The sequence below is a fragment of the Onychomys torridus genome, chromosome 15 (genome assembly GCF_903995425.1).
Source record: "Onychomys torridus chromosome 15, mOncTor1.1, whole genome shotgun sequence".
NCBI lineage: Eukaryota > Metazoa > Chordata > Mammalia > Rodentia > Cricetidae > Onychomys > Onychomys torridus.
The window spans coordinates 77894419-77921499 of record NC_050457.1 but is presented as its reverse complement, the minus strand read 5'-3'; the positions used below and the strand labels follow the sequence as shown (position 1 = coordinate 77921499).

The window sequence follows — 27081 nt, the reverse complement described above, 5'->3', positions numbered from 1 at the left end:
GTGGTGCGCAAGCGCAGTCTGTCGCTGAGGCTTGCAGGACTGTGGAGACATGGCCGGCGTTGGAGCAGTTTCGCGGCTTCTTCGCGGGCGGCGCTTGGCGCTAGCTGGGGCGGTGAGTCAGTGCCACGGGATGGCGGGCACCAGGGTGCTCCAGAGCCGAGCGTGTTCCTGATCCCGCCATCCCACCCCAGTTGGGCTGGGACTGGGAAGGTGCAGTGGGACAGAGCCGACAGCTTTCCGGCGAAGGTCATGACCCCACGGTCGCGGGAGTGGAGTCCGGCCTTCCCTGTCTGGGCCCAGCTGAGTCCTCCAAGGTCAACGGGCGGCAACGGCCTGTGTCCCTCAGGTCTGCCAGTAACAGTTGGTAGCCTGGATGTTGACACTAAGACGTTGAAAGTGATGAGCTTATGCGTTTTGTGTAGTGGCCTCAGCTACTGTTTTTAAATATCGGGTGACACTTCTGTACCGTGTACATCAGTCTTGCGACTACTGTTTTGCATTGGAGTGGGATAGGGACACAGGGAGTGCTCCTGAGCTGCAAAGGACCGAGTTGGGTTTCCCAGATTGTCAGATTGTGTCTCAGTGTACTCTTGGACGATGATAGTATGCGTCGGATTTCTAGGGTTATATTAAAGCAAACTAAATGAACTGGCCCACCTACCTACTTAATAGTTTAATTACGAAATAAAAGCCTTAAGACATTGAACAGTATCGACTAGCATTATGCCTATAATTATTGGCTGCAATTGTCTCCTTTCTGAAATAGATGTTAAACATCAGGTTCAATTAAATGTTTAAGGGTTAGTTGGCAGTTATCCTTGCAAGACCAGAGGCATTTTCAAATATTGGTAATTTCTGTGATTTGTATTTACTGCCATAGACTTTTACCTCCACCTCTATCCCTTGGGTTCTTAAAACACTACAAGGAGGGTTTTAAGTACTGATCACTGAAGCCTTTTACAGGAAATAGCAGATTAATAACCTGTAATTATAACAGAATTGTAGCAGAAATATGTGAATACACTCCACCCCCAGGATTCAGTCTACACACTCAGGGAAAAATATGGAGAAAGCTTTTTAATGATAGTCTTAGTCCAGCTTTGGCTAATGCCCAAAAAGGAGCCAGTCAAGAACAGAAGATTTTACTAACTTGTATACACCTTAGGTTTATGCATTCCATATATGTTGTCATCCTTAAATCCCTTTCAGGTCCCAGATCCAGTTTCCACTTTGACCAATTTAGACAGAGACAGGAGACTGCATAAGTCTGGCCACTTATGCAGGTGGGAGATTTACACAGCAAAGATATTCCACCTTGCCTGAATTATTTTTAAGTACACCGTCATTGTTCTTTTCCATATAGTTGTTGCCTATTGCCATCTTGTCTAGCCAGTAGAATTCGGCTTTTCTTACTTAAAGATGGTTGTCACCCTGGGCTGCCTCCTAGAATTGCCTATTAGAGGAATGTTCTCTGATAGAGAAATGGGCCTAATGGTTGTAAGTTGGGTTGTCTCCTTTGTTATGGGAATGGAACCTAGTGGTTGGTCAATCCTGGTGAAGAAATATTTACATTCTAGGATCCTTAATTTTACTTATCTTTAACAGGACTGGCTAGTATACTCATATTTTGGGGGTATTTTGAAGGCAACACTTCCTTAGCTAAATACTGTTTTGTGTCATAATGTCTCTTAAGCAAGTCTATTAATAAGTCCTTTATAACATCAATTCTACCCCTTCAAGTTTCTTCTACATCAGCATGTCTTCACCCTAGGCTATGACTTTTATTCAGAATAGAATAGAATTACAGTTGAAAGTGAGAATAAAACTAAGCATGTGAGATCAGGCTGCATAACTCTTTCCTTTCATAGGTGCTTGATTGGAAGCCTTTTTTTTTTTTTTGTCCCCCAAATTTTAATTGAATCATGTTAGCTGCCAGCATTTTACCTTCTTTGTCATGGCTCTCGTTAACTTCTGTGGTTAAGTACTAGAAACAGGATAATAAGATAGAAAAAACAGAATTGACCCTCAAGTGAGGCCTCTCAGAATATGGTTTTAAAAAAGTCTTCATGAGGATGGCTGTTCCTATAGAAATTCTGCCCTCAAACTGAATATTTGTTGGCATTTAAAGCTGTTCTTTTTCATGAAGAATTTGAGTTTACAAAAGAACAGAATCAGGTTAGCAGAAAAAGAAATTTGTGACCACCAACTGAGAAATGCTGAAGAAAGAATTGTTTTGTTCTGTCTATTAATAATAATAGCTATTAGCTATTCTGTATTGACAAATGCTTTCAAGTTGTCAACTCATCAAATTTGTTTTGCCTTTGGTTGGCTGATATAACAAACACTTGAAATTGTTCTGTTCATAGGCAAAGTAAGAACAGGGACAGCTCCCTTCTATAAAGTTTTTTAAATTCTTAGGAAAAATATATGAAACATTATGGTAGAATAAATCTTTTCTTTAAATGAATTGTTTTGAATGTTTTAATGGTGTATGTAGAATTACATGAGTTAGGCTTCCATTTTGTTTGGCTTCTCAGGATCATCATAGAACCCATGACATTCAGTTCTGTATTTTGTTATTCCTGGCTCATTTGTAGACTTGTGACTTAGCATTTATTCACAACCAGAATTTTAATCTCAGTTTGGAGTTTCTCAGGTATTTTCCTCAAAGATCTTTAGATAGCAGAGTAAGTGCACGATATAGGTCCATAGTTCCCGCTGGCTTTCAGTTTTTCTGTGTGGTTTGTGAGAATTTTGTGGGACAACCTCTGAAAGTTTGAACTGTAATCATCTAAGTCAGGGATACCTATCCCTACAAACTGTATTTTAAGCATCTCTACTTAAAAAAATAATGAAAATTTAAAATCTTACTACATTTATTTGTGTATGTTCACACACACTGTATAGAAGTCAGCAGACAACTTGGAGGTATGGCTTCTCTCCTACAGTGTGGTTCCTGGGGAATCAAGCTTAGGTCCTCAGACTCAACAAGAAGCATCTTTGCCCCACTAAGTCATCTGACTGACCTTAAAAGCTAAAATTCTTAATGAAAATAATCTCACATGGTTATTTATTGTTTTAAATCATTGAGATTTAAAAAGATTTAAGCTGGTAGCACACACCCATAATCCCAGCACTCAAGAAGTAGAGCCAGGCAGATCTCTGTGAGTTCAAGGCCAGCCTGGTCTACAGAGTGAGATCTAGGACAGGCATCAGAACTACACAGAGAAACCCTGCTCAAAAAACCAAAAAAAAAAAAAAAAAAAAAAAAAAGATTTATAAAAAAAAAAGGAATAAACTTCTGTTTAGTAATGGAAACAATTTCTAAATTGTGTCATTATGTACTAGTATTTACCTCCATTTCTATGTTTTCTGAATGATAAGAGAGACTTCAATTCACTTTTTTATAATTGCAAGGGTTGTTCAGAAGATGATATGTAATCTTTAACTGATTAGACACTTAGCTTATTGAGTACTTTGCTTCTTGGGGATAATTGCTTCCACAACTTCCTTCATGAGAACATCTGTCCTACTGGACAAGGTATAAGTGGACTTTTTGTTACAGTGTAGTTAAATTTCCTCATTCATGTTCATGTTTCCAAATTAGAAAATGTCTCGGTGAATAAGAACACTTGCTGTGAAAGCAAGAGGACATGAGTTCTAATCTCCAGTACCCACATAAAAACCAGACATAGCCAGTTGTGTTTGAAACTCCCATTCTGGGACATGGAGACAAGTGTATCTTGGGAGTTCACTGGCCAGCCTACCTAAAATTGTGAGCTTCAGGTTAATTGAGACTGTCTCAAAAAATAAGGTGGAAACCCAGCAAGATGGTTCTGTGGATAAAGGTGCTTACTGCACAAGTCTGATGACCTAAAGTTTGATCCCTAGAACCCGTGGTAGACAGAAAGTAGAGCATGATCAAGAAAGACACAGCATCTTCCGATGGTTTTTGTGTACACACACACACACACACACACACACACACACACAGGCCACCTCTTAATCAACTATGAAATAATTTTTTTTTTAAAAAGTTAAAAAAAAAAGTGTCTTCCCTAGTAGTGCATTCCTTTAATATCAACACTCTTGAGACAGAAGCAGGTGGATCTCTGAGTTCAAGGCCAGCCAGGCTACACAGTAAGACCTTGTATCAAAAACTAAGTAAATAAGTGTAAATGTTAGGACCTACAATGACTTGAGGCCCTCCAACTTACAAAGAAGTTACTCATTTTATGTTGCCAGATTTTTTTCTTTTCTTTTTTTTTTTTTTTTTTTTTTTTTTTTTGGTTTTTCCAGACAGGGTTTCTCTGTGTAGCTTTGCGCCTTTCCTGGAACTCACTTGGTAGCCCAGGCGTGCCTCTGCCTCCCGAGTGCTGGGATTAAAAGCGTGCGCCACCACTGCCCAGCTACAGATGTTTTTCATGTCACATAATAATGTCTCTTCAAAACATGGAATTCTTAAGATCATTTGTGAGCTCCCCTTTTTTAATTCTTAACTGTACCTAACTACCTAGAACTGTTTCTTAGGATATGTCCAAGTCTCTTCACTATATTTTGGTCTATTAAAATAGAGCAAGTAGAATGGAAAATGTATTCCCTTAATGGCTGACTGGATTCACACTGGACTGATTTCACTGGCACTAGGTTTTCCGAGTATATGTTTATCTTAATATTGGAGAGTTAATAGAGGTTTTCAGAGAAGGCCAGGGACAACCAGTCAGGGAGAACAGGCCTGACCCATGAGAGGGGGTGTGGCTAAAGTCTTGGTATATAGGGTAAAGAAATAATTGATTCATTCCTAAGCTTAAAGCTTACCTTGTTTCAATAAGCAATAGTCTGTTCTAGAGTATAAGTCTCCCAGTACACCATCTAGTTCATTTTTTTAGAACCAAAATTCTTGAAGGACATTCAGAGAGCCAGTATGCAAAGGGTTAAGATGGAACCAGTAAAATACTTCACTATTTGCAAAATATAGCAATATAGGTTTCTTGCCATTCTTCATTGAGTTACATAGATTAATATAGTACAAAGCAAGTGTCATAGTAGTATTCTGTGGAGAAACAGGCTTTTTTGGAAGAGGCTTTCCCTAGAATGGCAAGTCAGAGTAGAGAGGATGAGACCCAAGTCCTTGCCCCTAGGTCTGTCTTTTAGGATTCAAGGTAAATTTTTAGAGGAATGAGAGCAACTGGGTACATAGGAAGTTTAGCAATTTAGAAAGAGAATTTTAATTCATTCCCCTCTGTTTGTATTTCTTCAAGACCCTAACAACATTTATATCTCTGCAGCGGCCAGCAACATTCCAGACACAGACCTGTAGCTTTCACTTCACTGTTGGTGAGAGTAAGAAAGCATCTGCCAAAGTTTCAGATGCGGTAAGTTCATTGCTCAATTGTAAACAACTCTTCTCTTTTGTTTTTGTTTTTTCAAGACAGCGGCTCACTAGGTAGCTCTGGCTGTCCTGGAACTCACTATGTAGACCAAGCTGGCCTTGAACTCACAGAGATCTGCCTGACTCTGCTAGGATTAAAGGTGTGTGCCATTATGTCCAGGTTGTAAACAACTTTTCTTTGCTTTGAACGATAATAATCTATGATCATTTTATATTTGAATATTGCCCATATTTAAAAAAAGGTTTTTTTGGGTATTGATTGCATGAGCAAATATGTGTAATGCAATACTTACAAAAATACTTACATAGATAGATACTGACATTTTTGCTGGCAAATCTTTATCTAAAATAAACTCTAAATACAAGTAAAGTAACAATATAAGAAAATACAAACAAACTGTATATGCTGTGATGGACAGTGGAATCCCTGCACAAAAAAAGACTGTATAGCTACAGGAGTTGAAGTTCCTTTGTATTTAGCCTGTTCTGCTTTCTGTCTTAAAAAACCTGAACATTGTTTACAAGTTTTTATCATATGAGCTAGCAGGAGTTACAGAATACTGCTTGACAATTTTTCAGTGATAAATCTTCCCACACAGACCCTGCCCCTAAATATAGGCCTGAAATATAGTTGTGGTCTGCCCCCAGGAAAACTGAAATGTGTTGATTTAAACAAAAACATTGTTTTCAAGAAAGATTTGTACACCACAGGTGGGCAAACATTATCTGTGCATGGTTAGTTTCCTGTAGATAAATGGATATGGCTGTGAACAGGAGTAAAAACATTGAGAAAAAGATATAATTAGAGCTCATTGATGTTTTCTTCTGCTTTTATACTTCCTTGCTTTGGTAGCAGAATAGAAAGAGTGGAATTTTAATAATTTTAAGTGTTCTCAAAATCTCTCTGGGTTTATTTGTTTGTTTGTTTGTTTGTTTGTTTTTAAAGCTAGGCGTTGGGGAGCAGAGGCAGGAAGATGGTGAATTTTGAGCAAGCCTGAGCAAGATGTCTGTCTTAGTTAGGGTTTCTTTGCTGCGACGAAACATCATGACCAAAGAGCAAGTTTATTAGGAAAGGGTTTATTAGGCTTACACCCCAGCATTGCTGTTCATCACTGAAGGAAGTCAGGACAGGAATTCAAAACAGGACAGGCTGTGAGTTCGAGGCCAGCCTAGTCTACAAAGCGAGTTCCAGGAAAGGCACAAAGCTACACAGAGAAACCCTGTCTCAAAAAACAAAAAAAACAAAAAACAAACAGAACAGGATCCTGGAAGCAAGAGCTGATGCAGAGGCCATGGAAAGGAGCTGCTTACTGACTTGCTTCTCCTGGCTTGCTCTGGCCACCTTTTTATAAAACCCAGGACCACCAGCCCAGAGATGGCACTACTCACCCTCCCTCATTAATCACTAATTGAGAAAATGCCTTACTTACAGCTGGATCTCAAGGCATTTCCTCAGCTGAGGCTCTTTCCTCTGATCACTCTAGCTTGTGTCAAGTTGACAGACAAAACCACCCAGTACAATGTCTCAAAACAAAACAAAAAATTAATTTTGTTGGGGTGGTGGGAACAGGCCTTCTTTTGTCAATAAAATCTGATTGCTGGTCCATTGTTCCTAACACACTTCAATACCAAGAATACATACTCATCCCAGAACAGGATTGAGGCTCTCTGCGTATAGCAGCTGTTTTTTCCTTTGATTATTTTGTAATTATAGTCTTAATATTTTATGAAGTTGAATATGTAATGAATAGCTGAATTTCCTTTTCAGATTTCTACTCAATACCCAGTTGTGGATCATGAATTTGATGCTGTGGTGGTAGGCGCCGGTGGGGCAGGCTTGCGAGCTGCATTTGGCCTTTCTGAGGCAGGGTTTAATACTGCCTGCCTTACAAAGCTCTTTCCTACCCGATCACACACTGTTGCAGCACAGGTAAGAAAAAAGCCTTTTTCAATGCCCACAGATCTTGCACACCACCACTCCTCCTGTAAGGTGAATTCTTGCCTTCTCCACAAGCTCCAGCCACAGTTGTTATCATCTAATCTATCATTCATTCTCATTTCACAGCTAGTAATCTCTTCCTCAGGACCATTCTGGGTCGGCACCTGATTGTTATTCTCACATGTGGGTCTTTTCTAGCTCTCCTGACTTCTGTTTCCTCCACAGTTCTTCCTGGTATCAAATATGTTTGCACAGGCCAGATCTTAAGGTTAGTCAGCTTTTTTATCACTGAGACAAAGACCTGAGATATAAGCTTAAAAGGAAGAGACTTATTTTGATATATAGTTTCAGAGATTTCAGCCATGATCATTTGGCTATGCTTTTTGGGCCTGTGGCAGCACCTTATATCACTGAAGGGGCATGTGCCTCATCTCAAGGCAGCCAGGAACTAAAAAGTGAGGAGAAGGCAGGGTGCTATATCCCCTTCAAGGGCATGCCCAGTGGCTTAAATTCTTTTCATTAGGCCCTGCCTCCTAAGAGTTCTCCCATCTACCAATAGCACCATCGTTCCTTTAGCACATGAGCCTTTTGGGGGACTTTCAAAATCCACACTATAGTACCTTGTTAAATGTGTATTACATCGAGCTTTGATGGTATGGATGTGAGGAATATTCTAGGATCACTAAGTAACACTAATCTTTCTATGGTTGGCAAATTCATGTTTGACTATCTTTCTTAGTATCTGGAGTGGTTTTTTTCTAAGCCAATAGCAAAGTTCGATGGCTTCCAGGAGCTGGGAAAAGCCACCTTACTCTCTGTTGTTGCTAACACAGCCTCTAATACATGCTTTGGGCACTGAGTTGAATAGGTGGTTTCTAAGCTCAAGAATTAAAACACATTGAGAGAAATTATCCAGAAGGAAAAGGAGACCTGAACAGAATTTGTAGTGTCGTGTTAAGGTAGTGTAGTAGTAACAGAATAGGAGAAAGGAGAAGTTTGGCTACTGGTTATAAGGAGAATTAGCTAGGGGTAGAGTTCTGGAGATTTCAAAAAATTTGAGAGTTCTCAGAGGACCAGCATTTGTGGCCCTGGTTTTCAGGTAGCAATAAAGTGATGACTACTATCAGTTATACATTTTTTTTCCCAAAGTAGTTGTTATATCCTGCTATAAATATGTAACTTAAAGTTTGTTATCAGGATCATCTTGGCTTTACAACTGGAGGTGTTGGATAAAAAAGAAAAGAAAGTAACTGTAACCTTTACTCGGTTACCACAAGGTTCTTAGTTCCTCCTGTGACTCCTCCAAACTGAAGGATCCCATAACTGGGAGTACCAAGGCACAGCAGTAGTCAGAAGGGAAGGAATTCAGCTTAGGTCAGCTGGCTCAAAACTTACTGAACAACAATTGGCAGAAGAGAAGGAAGTAAGATGTGTGTATTTATTTCCCCTTCCTATAAAACAGTGTCCAATGTTTGGTACCGTATTAAAAAAAAGAAATTTTTGAGTCCAAAATGCATTTGGTCTTCAGTGAGGGCTCCCTTGCCTACAACATAACGTGGTAGATTGCATTATGATGAGCTCTTATGAGAGGAAGAAGTCACGAGACCAGACAGACAGGAAACTAAAACATGGGAGGGGTTAGTTTTGCTTTTTTTTTTTTTTTTTAGATAGGAACTATCTAAAGTTCAGTAAAAACTACTTTAATTACTCTCAAGAGTACACATTCCCCAAAACCTAACATATTCTCAAAGGTTCCACCATTTTTTAATACCATTACACTGTGGATTGTGTGTCCCTCCAATACATGAACCATTGAGAAACCATCAAGTCATACCAGGGTGCCTTCCCTTGTAAAAAGAAGTTTATCTGAAAAGGATGAATTGAAATTTAAGTTGGGAGCTGGGTGTAGTGGCACATGCCTTTAATCTCAGCACCAAAGGAGGCAGAAACAGGCAGGCAGAACTCTGAGTTCAAGGCCAGCCTGGTCTACAAAGAAAATTCCAAGCTAGTAAGGGTTAAACAGTGAGACTCTGTTTCCAGAAAAAGAAATATAAGGTACAAGAAGAAGGAAGGATTTGTCCCAGTGCTACCATATTTTCTAAGGGATAAGATAGAGTGATACATAACAGCTAAAGAAACCAGAGTTCAGAATTATCTAACTGATTGAGAGGCACTTTACTTGATAGGGAGTATTTTAATTCACATACAAGTGCCATTTAGAGCATTTTATCATAAATTTCTAGACAGATAAGCAATAGATAAGGTATAAGGACCTTTTTCAGTCTTTACAGGCATTGAGATCAAGCAACATCCCCTTCACAGATATAAATTAAGTCACCTGTCTAGTCCATGTAGTCAAGAGAAGTTTCATGACTTGGGGCCTGTCTTATTATTCCTTAACCCTCACGAAGAGTCACCACATAAGAAGTTGACTTTCTCAGAGTCAGATCTCAGTGAGGAGATGAGCTGCAGAGGCAGTTGCGGGCTCACAGTTAAAGCATGAAAGCAATTCGCATGGTATTTCCAGGGAGGCATCAATGCTGCTTTGGGGAACATGGAAGAGGACAACTGGAGGTGGCATTTCTACGACACCGTGAAAGGATCTGACTGGCTGGGGGATCAGGATGCCATCCATTACATGACAGAGCAAGCCCCTGCCTCTGTGGTCGAGGTAACTGAAGGGAAACTCTTGGTTCATTGTGCATGTATTCTGCTTATAGTAAAAAAAGAACCAATGTAAAATAAAAGAAGGGGATGGGAATATGGCTGTTGGAGAGTTCAAATTGAGCTCTAGGGTCCCATCGCTGGTAATAAGGAAGTTTTTCCTATAACTATTCAGTTCATTTAACAAGATTTTTTTCCCACCAAATGGTTAATGTTTTCATAGAATATGCTAGTATGGAAGTTTTAGATTTCAGGTTTGGTGCAAATTAATCAGAATATTTTGACTTGTCTAAGGTAACATATCTTTGCTTTTTTTGTGTTTCACAGCTAGAGAATTATGGCATGCCATTTAGCAGAACTGAAGATGGGAAGATTTATCAACGTGCATTTGGTGGACAGAGCCTCAAGTTTGGGAAAGGCGGGCAGGCTCATCGGTGCTGCTGTGTGGCTGATCGAACAGGCCATTCTCTTTTGCACACCTTGTATGGAAGGGTGAGGCTGACTTGGGGCTGAAGGAATGGAACACATAGATGGTTTGGATTAGGGTTAACAGTGAGAATGTTATAGGACAGGAGGCAATCACTTAAAAAAAAAAAAAAAAAAAAAAACAAAACCCAAGACAATAAACAATGTTCTGCTTTGATTGCTGTGACAAAGAGCATAACCAAAAGCAACTTAAGGGAGGAAAGGGCTTATTTCACTTTATAGTTTTAGTCCATTATGAAGGGATGTCAGGGCAAGAACTTGAGACAGGAACTTCTGGGGAACCCTTGGAGGAACACTGCCTAATGGCTTGTTCCCTATGGCTTGCCCAGCCTACTTTTTTATACACCCCTGAACCACTTACACAGGCATGGCACCACACACAGTGGGCTGGGCTCCTTTATATCAGTAAAGAAAAAAAACCCACAGGCTTGCCTCCAGCACAGTCTGATGGGACCATTTTCTCAGTTGAGATTCCCTCTTTAATGATTCTAGCCTGTGCCAGATTGACAAAAAGCTTTCACAGATATTAAGTGTCCTAAGTAAATATTAATCTGAAGTATTGAATAGGTATTGTGAAAAGCTGTCTTTAAAACAGTATGTTATTCCTTGTGTCTGTTTTGGAAACTTGAATTGGTAGTCATTGCTTACCATCTTGCATTTGTGATCCATCACATGTCAAGAAGAGAGGAAGTATTTTTATCATCTCTCTGTTCCTCAACTGACTGGTATGTTTTAATATTTCACTGTTAAACTGGATGAAGTCTTGAGGGACAGGAGTCACTAGATCAGTGATTCTCAACCTGTGGGTCATGACCCACAAAAAGACCATTGGAAAACACATTTACATATTATTCATAACAGTAACAAAATTATAGTCATGAAGTAGCAACAAAAATAACTATGTTTGGGGTCACCATAACATGAGGAACTGTATTAAAGGGTTTCAGCATTAGGAAGATTGAGAACCAGTATAGTACTAGATAGTCAGCCTAGTTTGGCATATCCAGAAAATCAACAGAAAGCAATGACAAGTGGTTAACATGAGAATATTAGAACACTAGTAGCTTCCTTTAGGCTGAGTACACTGAAGAAAATGTAACAGTATATGCTTGTTTTTTGGTGGTTTTGACCATTTGCCTAAGCTCAAATCCACCCTTGGTGGGCATTGTCCAGGGCTGACTTCCCTATGTACATGGAAATGAGCTTACCTGCATTGCTTACTACCAGCCCTATGTGGCCACAGCAGGTACAGATGTAGAGGAGCTGGATGTTTATATTTTATTAATCAAATAGCCATGTGTAGGTAGCAGCTCTTCTAGGTCATGACTCTGTGATCCTTGGGTCTCATTGAGGGTACCAAATTCTTGAGAGTGTTCAGTATTAAATGGAGCCACCAGAGAGCCTAGAGTGCCACCTAAGATTTTGTAGAAATAAGAGTGGTGTTACTAAAATATGAGTAACCTAGAGCCTGTTACATTCTATTCTCTGCATTTTTTTTTGTTGTGAATGTACTGCTAAACATAGGGTGACTTTTTGTGCTTGTACTGCTATCAGTATTCATGCTAATATAAGCTCGTGTAACTTCATTACAAACCCTAGTATTCTTTAAACTTCCTTCCATTTGTTAACAGGACTGGATCAAGTCCTTCAAACTGTGTTCATTGTTTAACTGTTCACATTTTGAGTGTTGTTGGTTTAATCTTAATCTTACACAGTTTGAAATGGGCTCTTTTTCTTACAGTCTCTGCGATATGACACCAGCTATTTTGTGGAGTATTTTGCCTTGGATCTTTTGATGGAAAGTGGGGAGTGCCGTGGTGTCATTGCACTGTGCATAGAAGATGGGTCCATACACCGAATAAGAGCAAAGAACACTGTTATTGCTACTGGGTAGGAGCTGATTTTTCTTTCTTTATCTTTCTTTCTCCCTTCCTTTCTTTCTTTTTTTTTTTTAACTATTTAATTTCTTATAGAAAAATTGAGTTTCAACATTTAAGAGGAGGGTTTATTTGCTTTTTTCTTAAATAAAACTGGTTCAGAACAAAGGGTCAGACATAGGCCTTTATGTCACTTCATGTGGAAGGTAACCTTTCCCAGCCTTGGTACCTTCATCACAATATAGATGTTCTTTGAGCATTGTAGGACAAAATTGGGGATTATAAAGCATACCCTGCCTATTCTTACATAAAGAATAAGCCAGGAGATTCACATGACCTTTTCAGATAAACTTTCCTGCTTCTTGTTTACTGTGTATAATGATTCTTAGAATCACGAAATACTATCTGCTTGCATGATGAAAATAAGTAACTTTCACTTGATATGACTTTATTTTTACCATTTTAAAAATTAAGAGCTGAGGTTATATCTTAATTGTGGAGTATTTGCTTGTCTAGAATACATGTGGTCCTGGATTCAGTCTCTATTACCACCATCATCCTCCAAAAAAAAGAAAAGAAAGTTTAAATAAATGTTTTTAAATGGATATAGAACCTGAATAGATGTTTTTCTCAGGGCATAGGGGATGCACATGGTGTGCAGGTTTATAAAAGGTGCTCAGCACCATTAAACATCTGGGGAGTTCAAGTAACAGCCACACTTGTGAGGATGGTTAATGTAAAGATACAAACACTAGTGAGTGTAGATGAAGATGTAGTGAAAAGGAGGCCAACTGTCTTAGTTTTCTATTGCTTGATAAAACACCATGACCAAAGCAACTTATAAAAGAAAGTGGCCTCCAGTTTCAAAGGGCTAGAGTCCATGATGGTTGAATAAAGGAGCAGCTGGATATTCAATCTTGATCCACTACCATGAGGCAGAGAGAGTCCAGAGTCTTTTTTAACATCAAAGCCCACCCCCAGTGATACACCTTCCAATCCTTCTTAAACAGTTCCACCAATGGGGACCAAGCATTCAAATATATGAGCCTATAGAGGCCATTTTTATTTAAACCATCATACTAGGTAACAGCAGTTACCACACAAATGTGACAATCTACCTGAGTTCGAGCTATAGAACTTATAATAGAAGAACAGAACAGACTTCTTAAAGTTTTCATCTGACTCTCCACACATGTGCCATGGCAGTGCCTGTACCCACGCTTACCATATACACTCAATAATAATATATATTTTTTCTTTTTTTAACCAAAACAATGGGCTGGAGAGATGGCTCAGAATTAAGAGCTGTTACTCTTGCAGAGGACCTGAGTTCTGGTCCCAGCACTTGCTTCTATGAAGGCTCATAACTACCTGTAACTCTAGCTCTGGGGTGGCCTCTTTGGGAATTGGCACACATATTGTATAACTCACACAGACACAGACACACAGACACACACACATATGTGTGTGTGTGTGTGTGTTTTATATATATATATATATATATATATATATATATATATAAATCTTAAAAAAAAAAAAGATATAAAGTGGCCCAAAAGACTAAAGACTATTAAGAGTATAAATTGTTATTAGACATTGTGAAGGTTCCTCAGAAAACTAAAGAAGACTAAGGAGATAGCTTAGTAGACAAAGTACTTGCTGCTCACATGAGAATCAGACCTTAGATGGCCAGAACCCACATAAAGTGGAGCAAGTGTTGCCCATCTGTAATCCCATGACTTAAGAGGCAGAGTTGGGATTCCTGAGCAAAACTGGATAGCTAGACTAGCTAGTTGATGAGCTCTTGGCTTAGTTAAGAGACCTTGCTTCAATAAAATAGAGAGCAATCAAGAAAGAGATGTTGCTCAAGTTTTAAATTGTCTTATAATTAAAAAACCCAGAGCCAGATATTGGGGTAAATGCTGAAAGATCAGAGAGACAAAAGAAAAAGCCACTAAAGAAACTTCTCACCACTACAGAATCCTCAGGCCAAATGGAAGGCAAGATCCTATTTCTACAAATCCTCTGACTGAAAGCCTTTGAGTCTTCAGCTGAAAAAACCTCTAGTTCCTGTCTCCACACCTTATATGCCTTTATCTGCCCAGCCATAGCACTTGCTTCTTAGTGCTGGGATTAATGGCATATGTGCTTTCCCAAATATTGGTAGCAAAGGCATGAGATCTCAAGCACTGGGATTAAAGGTGTGTGCTACCACTGTCTGGCTCTGTTTCTCTCCTAGACTGAATCAATCTCGTAGTCCAGAGTGGATTTGAACTCACAGATATCCAGATGAATCTTTGTCTTCCAAGTGCTAGGATTAAAGGTGTGTGCCTGGCCTCTGTGTCTAATCCAGTGGCTGGCTCTGTCCTCTGATCCTCAGGCAAGCTTTATTTGATACACAATGTATCACCACAAAGATACCCAGTCTTAACATCAGGCGTACATACACACAAACACTCATAGACATGCAAACACATCACACTCATACCATTAAAAATAAAAATACCCTAAGAGTAAAACTAGCATGATGCATCAATCCCACCATGGCCACATATGTTAAGGGAGTAAAGTTAGCATAACAACATCATGAATATATCATCAATGCAAATGTTTGCTGCAGTATTATTCATAGTGGCCAAGATACAGGATTGAATTAGCCAGCTTGTCACTGTTACCAAACAGTTTATGCAAGGAAGGGTTTATTTTGACTTACGGTTTCAGTAGGCTCAGTGCATGGTGACATGGATTCATGCATTTAAGCAGGATATTTTAGTGACAAGTATGTGATTTGGCAAAGAGTGAAAGATATTAATCCAGGATTGTATATAGGATAAGACATACCCCCCAGAGATCTACTTCCTCTAGTAAAGTTCCGTGTCCTAAAGTTTTCACAGTCTCCCAAATAATGCAGCTAGCTATGGACTAAGCCTTTTCAATATATGAGCCTATGAGGGACATCTGTATTTAAACAAAAATAGTTTGAGTCATGAGATGAGTAATTTCTGAAACCTGATAGGTAGCATGTTGGCTATAATAATTAATGATTCAGTTGCTAAGAGTCTTAAATGTCAACACCACAAAGAAAGGATAATTATGTAAGGTTATGGATGTATTAATGAAATTGATTGTGGAAATCAGTTCCTAGTATACATTTATCAGATCATGTGTATGTCTTATAAATGTACAATAAGGCTGGGGAAGAAATAATAAAAGAAAAAAAACAAATCAATAAATATTTAAATTTTTTTCATTATAGAAGTAATATATCCTTATCAGGAAAATTCTTTGTAGGTAAAGCACAGAGTACCAAATTAAAAAAAAACGGGGCTGGAGAGATGGCTTAGCGGTTAAGAACGCTGGCTGTTCTTCCAGAGGTCCTGAGTTCAAGTCCCAGCACCCACATGGTGGCTTACAACCATCCGTAATAAGATCTGATGCCCTCTTCTGGCCTGCAAGCATGCATGTAGGCAGAACACTGTATACATAATAAATAAATAAATGTAAAAAAAAATAATAAACACAAAATTCCCCTTCTCTGTCTTCTAAATTCTATCCATCCCATGGTAGCAGCATCACAAATGTGGCCTCCCAGTATTGTGTGCCATGTACATACATGCATGGGTCAGAGTACAAGCAAGGAGTTGTTAGAGGTTCATGCTCTAGAGGCGACACTATATATTCTTCGATTTCGGAAGAAGAGGTTTGGTGTCAACTGATGCTCATAGTCACTGTTTTCTGTTTTCAGGGGCTATGGGCGAACCTACTTCAGCTGCACATCTGCCCATACCAGCACAGGGGATGGCACAGCCATGATCACCAGGGCTGGCTTGCCTTGCCAGGACTTAGAGTTTATTCAGTTCCACCCCACAGGTAGGATGGGGTACCTGTCTGGCTCTGAGTTCTTCTTTGTCTTATAAACATGCAATACCTATGCAGTTCTCCTGTCTTAAATCCTGGTTCCATCAAGGCAGTTCATATTTAGTTTTAGGCACCCATGGTTAGAGGGATATGAAGTTAGAACAGATCAGACTCCACCTGATGCCAGAGTTTGGGTTTGGATTTGGAAGAGGGAAAGAGCTAGTTTTGGGAGAAATTAGCTCTTACTGCCTATCAGAGCCTTGAGTCAGAGGAGAGAGATGGACAGAGATAGATAATGAAAAAATAAATGTGTTTGTTTTCTTACTGCAGTTTTTGTCCAGTGTCACTGATCCTCTGGATTTCCTGTGTTTAGTACTCCCATTTTTTATTCTTCCTTCACAATATATAAGAAATAAACTACCCAAAGGATGTTACTGAAGCTATAAAAAGTAAAAAGCAGGTGAAATGTAAGAACTTCTGTTCTTACTTGTAGAGCATGAGCCCTTTTGGCATATGAACAAAAATTCAGTTTAAAAATAACACTTATTTAGCCTCTTCTGTTAAAATTCAGTACATGACATTCCTTGTTTTTCCTTACATTGAGGGACACAGAGTTATATTAAAAACCCAGGCTACGTCATGCTCCTCAAGTTTGATTTTGGGCTCTGTGACTTAGACGGGTTACTAAGCTTCAACTTTCTTGTCTCTAAGGATAGCTTCTTATTACCCAGGGCCATCATAGAACTTAAGTGAGTGAATGTTTAAGATTGGTACAAACATAAATGTTAACCATTAAAATAATGTGTCAGTTTTGCTGTTTGTGTACTTCAGAAATTTTCCAAGCTTGTTTATTCCTGCCTAAACTTTTTACCACTTTTCTTGGTATAAAGGTATATTTTAAAAGTCTACTAGCCCAGTGGTGGTGCACTGCACGCCTTTAATCCCAGCATTCCAGAGGCAGAGGCAGGTGGATCTCTCTGAGTTCGAGGCTAGCCTGGGCTACAGAGCAAGTTCCAGGACAGGCTCAAAGCTACACAGAGAAACCCTGTCTCCAGAAAAAAAAAAAAAAAATTAAGTCTACTAAACACACATGATGTGTATTCAGATAGGGGTTAGAGCCTTGTGGGTGAGCTACCCTTCCTGGGTCTGTTGTGCTTTCTCATTTGTCTCTTTTCCCCAAAAAATGTTTTCTAAAAAAGGATTTAGCCATATGAAATAGCTACCTAGTCATCATTCATTTATAAGCATTTAATCACCTGACAGGTATATATGGTGCTGGCTGTCTCATCACAGAAGGATGCCGTGGAGAGGGAGGTATTCTCATCAACAGTCAAGGTGAAAGGTTCATGGAGAGATATGCCCCTGTTGCCAAGGACCTGGCATCTAGAGATGTTGTATCTCGATCCATGACTATGGAGATCCGTGAAGGAAGGTTTGTGATTCTCCTCGAGGGATGCATGAGTGTAGGCAGGCAGACAAATATGTGTTCTCTTCTTTTCTCTTTGGTAGCCATCAGGTCACATCTATGTATTTTAGCACTTTACCTTTGCAGACAGGCACCCCTGCACCTATCTACAAGGATAAAGCTACCCCATTATTTTCTGGCTAACATCTGTTAGTTTGTGATATTTCCCTAAAGACCTACATTTTGGGAATCTTCTTCACATTGGTGTGTGTGTCAAAGTAAGCATATCACGTTCTCATGGTATGGGAGAGAGACTCACACCCAGCTAATACTCATAAGCCTTAGGAGTTATGTTGTCTGTCACTACCTCCAGGTGTCTTGTCAGGTAACCTGGGCTTGTGTGTTGCTTGTCCTTTGGTGAAATTGCTTTAGGCTCTCAGGGCCCAACCCTGTTACTTAATGCAGGGACCTATGTGGGTTTGACACTTTGATTTAAAATAGAGGAGTCTGATGGGTTATGGAGACTTTGTAACACATTTACCAAGGAAAACATAGGAAATCATGATACCCAAGATGAGAATGTGACTTTGGTGAGTACAGGTTTCTATTTTTGCTTGTGTCCCTGTACAGAATTGTTCCTGACACACTATAGATGATTGAAAAATACTTGAAGGAAAAAAATAGTAATGAGATGCTGACCATAGATGAAGGTGAAATTTTCTTCAAGATCAAGGATTGTTGAGGCCCCCATACTTCAGTGATTTGAGTTGGCTCTTACTGGTCTTTACCTCATGGTACAGTGTTGTTTTGCAGAGGTTGTGGCCCGGAGAAAGATCATGTCTACCTGCAGTTGCACCATCTGCCCCCTGAGCAGCTGGCTACACGGCTGCCTGGAATTTCAGAGACGGCTATGATCTTCGCTGGTGTGGATGTCACTAAGGAGCCCATCCCTGTTCTCCCCACTGTGCATTACAACATGGGTGGGATTCCCACTAACTACAAGGGGCAGGTAATGGTGACAAGCCCACCTCACAGAAATCCTTCTGGGGCTTAAAGGCATAGAAGGAAAAACAGACATTTTCCCCTCCAAAGTACAGTGTGTTTAGTAGTTTAAATTATAAAATGCCAGAGGGTAGGTTATGTTCCTGGGTTTACTTCTACTTGGTAATAACCAATAAAATATTAATTCCCCTATAGCTATAATACTATACACTTTTCCATTTTATAATTGCTTTTCTATATAATTTGATACTTTTATGGTGACCTTATAAATAGGTGATTTATATATACAATTGATACTTGGGTTATGAGCAATTCACAAATGCTTATCAGCCGGTCCTTCTGCTTTGAACTTCTGTCAAGACAAAGGGTAGGAAATACTACCCTAGTTCATAGATGATCCTCAGTTTTTTCTCTTCCCTTTAATGTTCCATCACCTGCCATATTCCTTAGTCAAATCAGGTGGTGACTGAGACTCTGAGGAACCCCGACCATCTTTGATCTGCTTGTAACAAACACTAAGAGTTCAGGAGCAAAAGGAGAACTGGGGATATACTAAAAAGAGTGAAATAGAGAGGATGCAGTCTTTACTTTCTCTATGTCAGGTGTGGGAAGTATGCTAGGGAAGCAGGCACATGGAACCATAGGCATTTCTGAAGCCTCATCTAAAATATTCCTGCAGGTGCTGAAGCATGTGAATGGACAGGATCAGATTGTGCCTGGCCTGTATGCCTGTGGGGAGGCTGCCTGCGCTTCGGTGCATGGTGCCAACCGACTTGGAGCAAATTCCCTATTGGACCTCGTAGTCTTTGGTCGAGCCTGTGCCCTGAGCATTGAAGAATCTTGCAGACCTGGTATGTGTTCTCTTCAAGCCTTCAAGCTATTTTAGGAGATTCCATAGTTTTTGTTGCTGGAAATTTGCTTAGTGATCATAGAGGAACTCTGTTTTTTCTCATAGAAACAGATTGTGTAGTATTAATGTTGAGACTAGACTCTTGGGAATCTTAATAGTCAAGAAGGTAAGAAGGGATTGGGTCTTTTTTTTTTTTTAAGACATGGTTTTGCTATATAGCTCTGGTTAGTCCAGAACTCAGCTTATCAGCCAAGCTGGCCTTGAACTCATATCCAGCTGCCTCTGCTTCCTCAGTGCTGTGTACACGTTCATGTATGGCTTGGTTGCTTTTTTTTTTTTTTTTTTTTTTTTTTTTTTTTAAATAGTCATTGTGTCCTTAAAAGACACTATTAAGAAATTGGTATTTTGAGGGGAAGTTGATTACGTATTATTTACCTGTTATAAATTTCTTTTGCATTGAAATATTTTTAATAGTAAAAATAAATGTGTGACTTCTTGGTAATTACAGAAAAATGTTTGTCTGTTTCAAAAACAAGATATAATGGAATTTCATTAATAAAGGGATGACATAAGCCCCTGCCCCCCAAGGATAGAATGCATTTCAGTTGATGTCTTCTTACGGTAGCTTGAAACAATGTGTAAAAGGGAAGAATGCCTTGTGTTGGAGTGTAGTTCTGCTTACAGAGACAGAACCACAAGTTTAGTAGAGCTCCGCCCCAGAAGCCTTCCTTGGAGCTATTTTGTCTGTCTGCTCAGAAGAGCGGTGTGAGAGGACATCTCATGAGGAGGAAGATACTCTCCCCGTTACATCCATCACTCTTTCCTCTTGTTAATTGTAGGTGTAAATTGTACAGTTTATATATTGTATGTTTTATGGTGAACAGTAGTGATAACATAGAAACTATCACTTCCTTGCCTCACTGGTAAATAAAAGATGTGGGCCATCAGTTTTATATCTTGCATCTTCACACTTCTAGTCATGCCACAGTATAAGCTAGAATGTAAAGACAATTTCTGGTCCTTAGTACTGGCCAGCTGCACAGACAAGGTTCAGAGTATCTTCTCTGACACCAAAAGTAGGTTTTTGTTAGCCTTGTACTTAGCATTGAGGATCCAAATCACTTCTCCTAGAGCAATGTAGAGATTCAGGTGCCCTGCTTCTGCTTTGAGAATGAGAATGAGAAAAAGAAAGTTTTATAAGAATACCTTATGTATTTATATGCAGAGGTTCTACAAATCCATGTTAAGATTTGTTTTAAACTCAGTGATGAAAAGAACAAATGTCAATACTCAACAACATCTCAGACAGGGCACTTAGAGTAAGACTCAAAAGGCTGCACATGTGATTTTAATTCTGGAAATAGCAAACTGTAAGAAAGAAACAGTCCTAGTGCTGGTTGTACCTAAATACAATTCTGTTTGCCCCAACCTGAAAAACCCTACTGAAAAAATAAGAACAACAAAAGGCAGCAAATTCACTATTTCTTTAATTTAAAAAATGAAAAGGTTTGTAATATTTTACCCCAAAGGGTAACAGCCTAATTTTTAAAAGTGTAAGTCTGGGATATCCTGTTTATAGTAGTGTTGAAAGTTGTAAAAATGTATACCACAAGAAAAGTCAGTTCTACTGAGTGATTGGTTTTTTAAACACTAAAAAGGAACCAGGCACACACGCACCTGTAATTTGAATACTCAGAAGGCTGAGGTAAGAAGGTTGTTAGTTCAAGGCTGATCTGGACTGTATAGTGAGTTCCTGATTATCTCAAGACAAAGAAGGGAAATGAACTAGTTACATTCCTGGGAGGACACATAAGAACCAGTTCCCTACTTTCCTTGGAGAAGAGGTGGCTGAAAGCAGCTGTTGCCTGCTTTTCTTGAATAGAAAATGCCTCTGCCACCTAAAACAACTTTTTAAATACCTCAGAACTTTTTTTGGTGGGGGAGGACTTTGATTTTTGCAGGGGGCAGTGTAGTATAGGGCATCAAACCTGGGGCCTTACCAGTGCTAGCCAGTACTCTATTTCTAAGTTGTACCCCCTGCCTAAAAGTCATGATCTTTAGGTCTAGTTAAAAGGACACAAGAATCAAGACCAGCAGGCAGCTTTTTGAGTCACATAGGATAGCCACCTGTTCATCCTTTCATGGGAGAAAGTGGGAAGCTGACCCTCACTATGTCAAGGGTGTCCAGTTTGCTTACTAGAGTAACAACCATTCTGAGTACATAGAAGTCTCTTAGTTTCAAAAATGGTTACCTACTATATTGGAATATTTTTGTTTATGTGTTCTTAAAAATTGACTCTGGGAATAACCCATGCCTTTAATCCCAGCACTTGGGAGGCAGGGGTAGGCACAGCTCTGTAATTTTGAGGCTAGCCTGGCCTACAGGTGAGTTCCAGGAAAGCCAGGGTTATTACACAGAGACTCCCTGTCTAAAAAACAACAAAGACAACAAAATTGACTCTGGGTCAGTATCTTATACCTTAGCTTGGTGCCAAGACAATGTTGACTCAGATTACTTCTATGCTTTCCAGACTCCTGGAATGGCTATGGTGTAATTTGAGTGGTATTTTAATCTCTCCTTTTTCCCTAAGTGATTTTGAAAGTTAATTCTAGTTTTCTTTTAAGGAGATAAAGTTCCTCCAATTAAAGCAAATGCTGGAGAAGAGTCAGTTATGAATCTTGACAAGTTAAGATTTGCTGATGGAAGCATAAGAACATCAGAACTACGCCTCAGCATGCAGAAGGTAGGAGTAGACACAGCCACAGTCATCCTGTGTGGGTGCTTGGAGGTTGACAGCAGGAGGACCTGTTCCTCATTTTCCAAGTCAGAGTACAAAAGTGACCAGGAGCCTTAGATGTGTTTCTTTCCACATAGAACATTGGAGTTCTTAGTTCATGGCAGAAATAAGCAACAGCTTTAGCACCAGGGCTTTCCCTGGCACTCCTATATTTGAGTTTGGCATTCATCCTCAGACCTGTACTACCTGTCATGTGCCTTGCAGCCAATAGGAAGAACATCAGAAACTTGAGTCCCAGGTCACTGGGAAGCCAGCATGGCAACCCTGCTCACCTTTCATTGTTGTGTCATGTTATATAGCTTCTCTCAGCTTTGAGAAAGAGAACATCCCCAGACTGGTTCTTGTTGTACTGTAACAAAGTCAGAAAGTAGGGAGAGTAAAGTGGGTAGGAGCTAACCCCTAGTCCCTTAGACAGTGGAGCAGTGCCTGGTCACCAGGGTTCTCAGACCCTGGTCTCCTTTTAACTGCATGATCTCCCACTGCACCCACCACTATTAGCCCACTTGGACTTGGGGATAGTTGTGTTCCAGAAATGCTACCAGAGAAGTAAAATAAAACATAAGTGATATGTACAGATTTGTTGTGAGATACCTACATAATGGAGCACATAGAAACAATTTTTAAATTTAATCAAAATTTTATTTTTTCCAAGGTAAAGTGGCATACTTGGGAAACTATGGTAGGAGGATCATATGCATCTAAGACCCTTTCTCCAGGAAAAAAATTACCTTAAGTTTAAATTTAATTCATAGTCTGAATTTCCTAGTTTATTTAAATTGTGTAAATATATAAAATTCCGAAAAACTAAAGATCAGAGTTTTTGCATGTCTTCTTCTGTGCATTAAAAATGTATAATGGTATCTTATGATAGTCGATGCAGAGTCATGCTGCAGTGTTCCGAGAGGGAAGTGTATTGCAAGAAGGCTGTGAAAAAATTAGCAAGTTATATGGAGACTTGAAGCATCTAAAGACATTTGACAGAGGTGAGTCAGCGGTATTCTGAGGGGACACTGCTTTCTCTGGGGTAGGCTGGTATCTATCCCATTTACCATTACCTTATTCATGCCTGCTGTCAGCTGTCACTTCCCCACAGCTGTATGTTGCTGGTAAGTCCAGAGTATCATCTACATGACTGGATCCCATCTGTCTCTGATGGGGTTTTGTGTATTCCCAGGAATGATCTGGAACACAGACCTGGTGGAGACCCTGGAGCTGCAGAACCTGATGCTGTGTGCACTTCAGGCCATATATGGTGCAGAGGCACGGAAGGAGTCACGGGGAGCTCATGCCAGGGAAGATTATAAAGTATGACTTCAAGATATATCACATTGACCTAAAATTTTCTCATCTGCTTTTAATCATCCCTACTGATTTTCTCTGTTTCATTTTATTTTTCCCAAAAGTAAATCAAGGAAAACACTTTTACCTCCAATATTTTTTATTCTTATTCTCACTCTCAGAACCTTGCACCTTTTTCTTGCTTTGAGTCAGCCCATGCAGCATCTGTAAGCAGAACAGGCCTGGTTCTTAGCAGGGCTAAGGGTAAAATGCATCCAGTGACTATAACCAGTTAAACTATTCATGAGTCTTTAGCTCAGACACATCCTGAGGCTTGCAGAAGGAATTAGAGATCTGCCCTGACCATGGTTTTTATGCAGACTATTGTCTATACAGAGCACACATGTTGGATTCTACATGTAATGGTAGAGAACACAAGGAGAAGCTTGGGTGTAGCTCCAAGTTCAGGATGAATATATCAACCAGAGACTTCCCATGATGGGTACACAGGTTCTGGACAATGTAGAGTTGTGAGTAAACAGGAAAAGTGAGCTAAGCAGAAGTTTTCATTTGCTTTGAACCTGTATTGATTTAACCTGCAGAAATGCAAAGAAACATGAGCAAGCATATCCCCAATATGTACTAAAGGCTACAAGCTTCTTCAAAGGTAACTGTTAGGAGCTGAGATAAATAAAGCTTTGAAGATGTGAAGCAGATTTGGTTATTCTCAGCAGGCTTATGCTATAGTTAGAAATGTATAGCTAGGGCTGTGTTTTGACATTGGCTCAGGTAAGGAACATCCTATCTGCCACTTCTCCAGTATTTGCTTTTAGTAGAAACAGCAAGGTATCTGATCTTAGGGTTTTTTTAGAGTCTCTTGCTCATCTAATCTATTCCCACGTGCAAAGTTTTCTTTGTTAACAGTCAGTGTACTGACAAACTTTCATTAGTATAAATGCTAAACTTAGAAAACAGCTAAATTCAGCCAGGTATGGTAGTGCATGTCTAATCCTAGCACTTAGGAAGCAAAGGCAGGCGGATCTCTGTGAGTTCGAGGCAAGCCTGGTCTACATAGTAAGTTTCAAGACAGCCAGGGCTATGTAGAGAGACCTTGTCTCAAAACAAAACAAAAGCCCATTTAAATTAACAATGCTAAAGTGAAAAGTTGAAGAAATCTCAATGCATGAAGCCAAAAGAAAAACTGCATAAATGATAGTTATTTATAAAGTTGTAAGAGAAAAATGCAGAAATAGATGTACTATACTTATATGCCTGGCTCCAAAAGCCCTTTCTTTGCCAAGGCGCCCACCTCCTGGGAAGTCCCTGTGCATTTGTTAATATTTTCTGTGTTTTTTGATGTTGCTCTATGGTAAGAGAGGAGGTTTGTGTTTTACCTCAGGTTCGGGTTGATGAGTATGATTACTCCAAGCCCATCCAGGGACAGCAGAAGAGGCCATTTGAGGAACACTGGAGGAAGCACACCCTCTCGTATGTGGACGTCAAGACTGGGAAGGTATGTAGGCATGTTTCAGCCCAGGGATGCACTGAGCCACTCTATGTGGTCTTCAATGGTTGGCCAGTTTGGGAGGCAACCTAGTTTTAAACCAGCTTTTAACAGATCCGAGTTATCACCAAAAGAATAATGTAAGTTATGCTTCTTGCTAGAAACAGAATCCAGTGCCTAGGTAGTTAGGGGGACCTTAGTATAGGGTCAGCTCTCATCTTCTGTACCAGATAAAGAGTACTGAACAATGACTAGATGTCTGAGGCTTATGGTAGGGAAGAAGTGGTGACTGATTATTAATACGTTTATATCACTGTGATGAAATACCTGATGTCAATAACAAAGGATTAAAGATTTATTTTTTTCTCCCAGTTTCAGAAAGTTCATAGTTGCTTGGACTCATTCACTTAAGCAGAATGTTATAACAGAGGCAACTGTTCACCTCATAGCAGGAGGCTAAGGCAGGAGGAGCTTGAGTTGGAGGTCAGCATAGGCTGTAGAGGAAATGGGGAAGGAAGAGTTACCATAATTTACATAGCCAACTTGTGACTCCTTTGTCTTAAAGTTCTCATGCCTGTAAATCTACTTTGATGGCTTAATGTTATAGACGCACAGAAGAAATGACTAAATATCCATGCTTTGATTCACTCTGACCCTTTTCTCCAAGGTTACTTTGGAGTATAGACCTGTCATTGACAAGACCTTGAATGAAGCTGACTGTGCCACCGTACCCCCTGCTATCCGTTCCTACTGATAAAACCTGGCAGCTACCAGACCAGCTTATGTGATTATGTATAATAGCTTACATCGGTTTTCCTGTCATATGTGTCTTGTTAAAATTCTACTCATGAACAAGGAGTCACTTCATAGATTATTAGCCAACAGCTTGCTAGTACTTGATGTGAGGGACAACTACACTCGACTTTGTCCCTTTATTTTTGTGCAGTAATAAAACTGGCATAATTCTTAAATAAAATACAAATGTCTTTTATTTCTAAATAAAGTCATGTATTTGATTTTAGGCTTTTCTATTTGTCTAAAATAGCAAATGTAATTGTCTTCCCTGTCTAGCCCCAGCAGTTGTGTTTTTCAACTATAAAGTTTCTTGTGCTATATACTAAACTAGACTTTGTAGAATGTTAAGATGTACTGGTAAATAAAATTGAGAAGTAGGATGGGCCCTTAATACTTAAATAGAAAGTTTTGAATGTGATAAGTATAGAGCCAGTGTCTTTTTTAGGTGGGGAGAGGTATATGCATACATTCATGTATATGTGAAGGGGCGGTATGTGCAGGTAGCTTTGTCAACTTGACACAACTAGCATCACCTAGGAAGAGAGTCTCAATGAAGGACTACTTCAATTTAATTGGCCTGTGGGCATGTCTTTGAGGGATTGTCTTGATTATGCTAATTGATAGGGGAAGACAGCCCACTATGGGCACCACCATTCCCATGATCCAGTGGATCCTGGATTGTATAAGAGCAAGCTGAGCACTCACCATGCATGCATTCATTCATTGCTCTACTTTTCACTCTGTATGTAACTAGTTGCTTCAAGTTCCTGCCCTGACTTCCTCAAAATGAAGGACTTTAACCAGAAATTGTAAGCCAAATAAATCCTTTCTCAAAGATGCTTTTGGTCAGGGTGTTTTATCACAGCAAAATAAAATAAGAATGCACTATGCTGGTTTCATTTTTTTTTTTTTTTTTTTTTTTTAATGTGGAGACTAGAGCTTGATGTCAGGGTTGTCAGACCAGAAATAAAGGAAAGGTGATAGAATTCTAGCCACTGAAAATGACCTAGAAGTTTTGTATCTGTTATAGAAAGTAGCCACAGAAAAATTGCTTTGACTTGCAGGAAAGGATGATTGTATTGTGTCCACACATTGCTCATCACTATTAGAAAGGGATGGGCTGTTGGTGTACACAGCAGCATGGATGAATCCCAGTGTTATTGACAATAGTAAGTCAAAAAGGTGCACAGATTCCACTTGAAGTCTAGAAACTGCAAACTAACCTGTAGCAAC

The 27081-nt window shown here is 39.5% G+C and overlaps 1 protein-coding gene across 1 annotated transcript; it reads left to right on the top strand.

The window, feature by feature from the left end:
* The first annotated feature begins 5 nt into the window (after positions 1–5).
* On the top strand, positions 6–26170 carry Sdha (succinate dehydrogenase complex flavoprotein subunit A). The gene is made up of 15 exons (XM_036206971.1): positions 6–112; positions 5289–5375; positions 7161–7322; positions 9859–10002; positions 10323–10487; positions 12223–12371; positions 16104–16228; positions 17480–17648; positions 18435–18630; positions 19303–19474; positions 22099–22217; positions 23143–23254; positions 23446–23576; positions 24949–25062; positions 25721–26170. Exons 1-15 carry the CDS (start codon positions 50–52, stop codon positions 25805–25807), a joined length of 1995 nt encoding a protein of 664 aa, XP_036062864.1. The 5' UTR covers positions 6–49; the 3' UTR covers positions 25808–26170.
* The last annotated feature ends 911 nt before the right edge of the window (positions 26171–27081 follow it).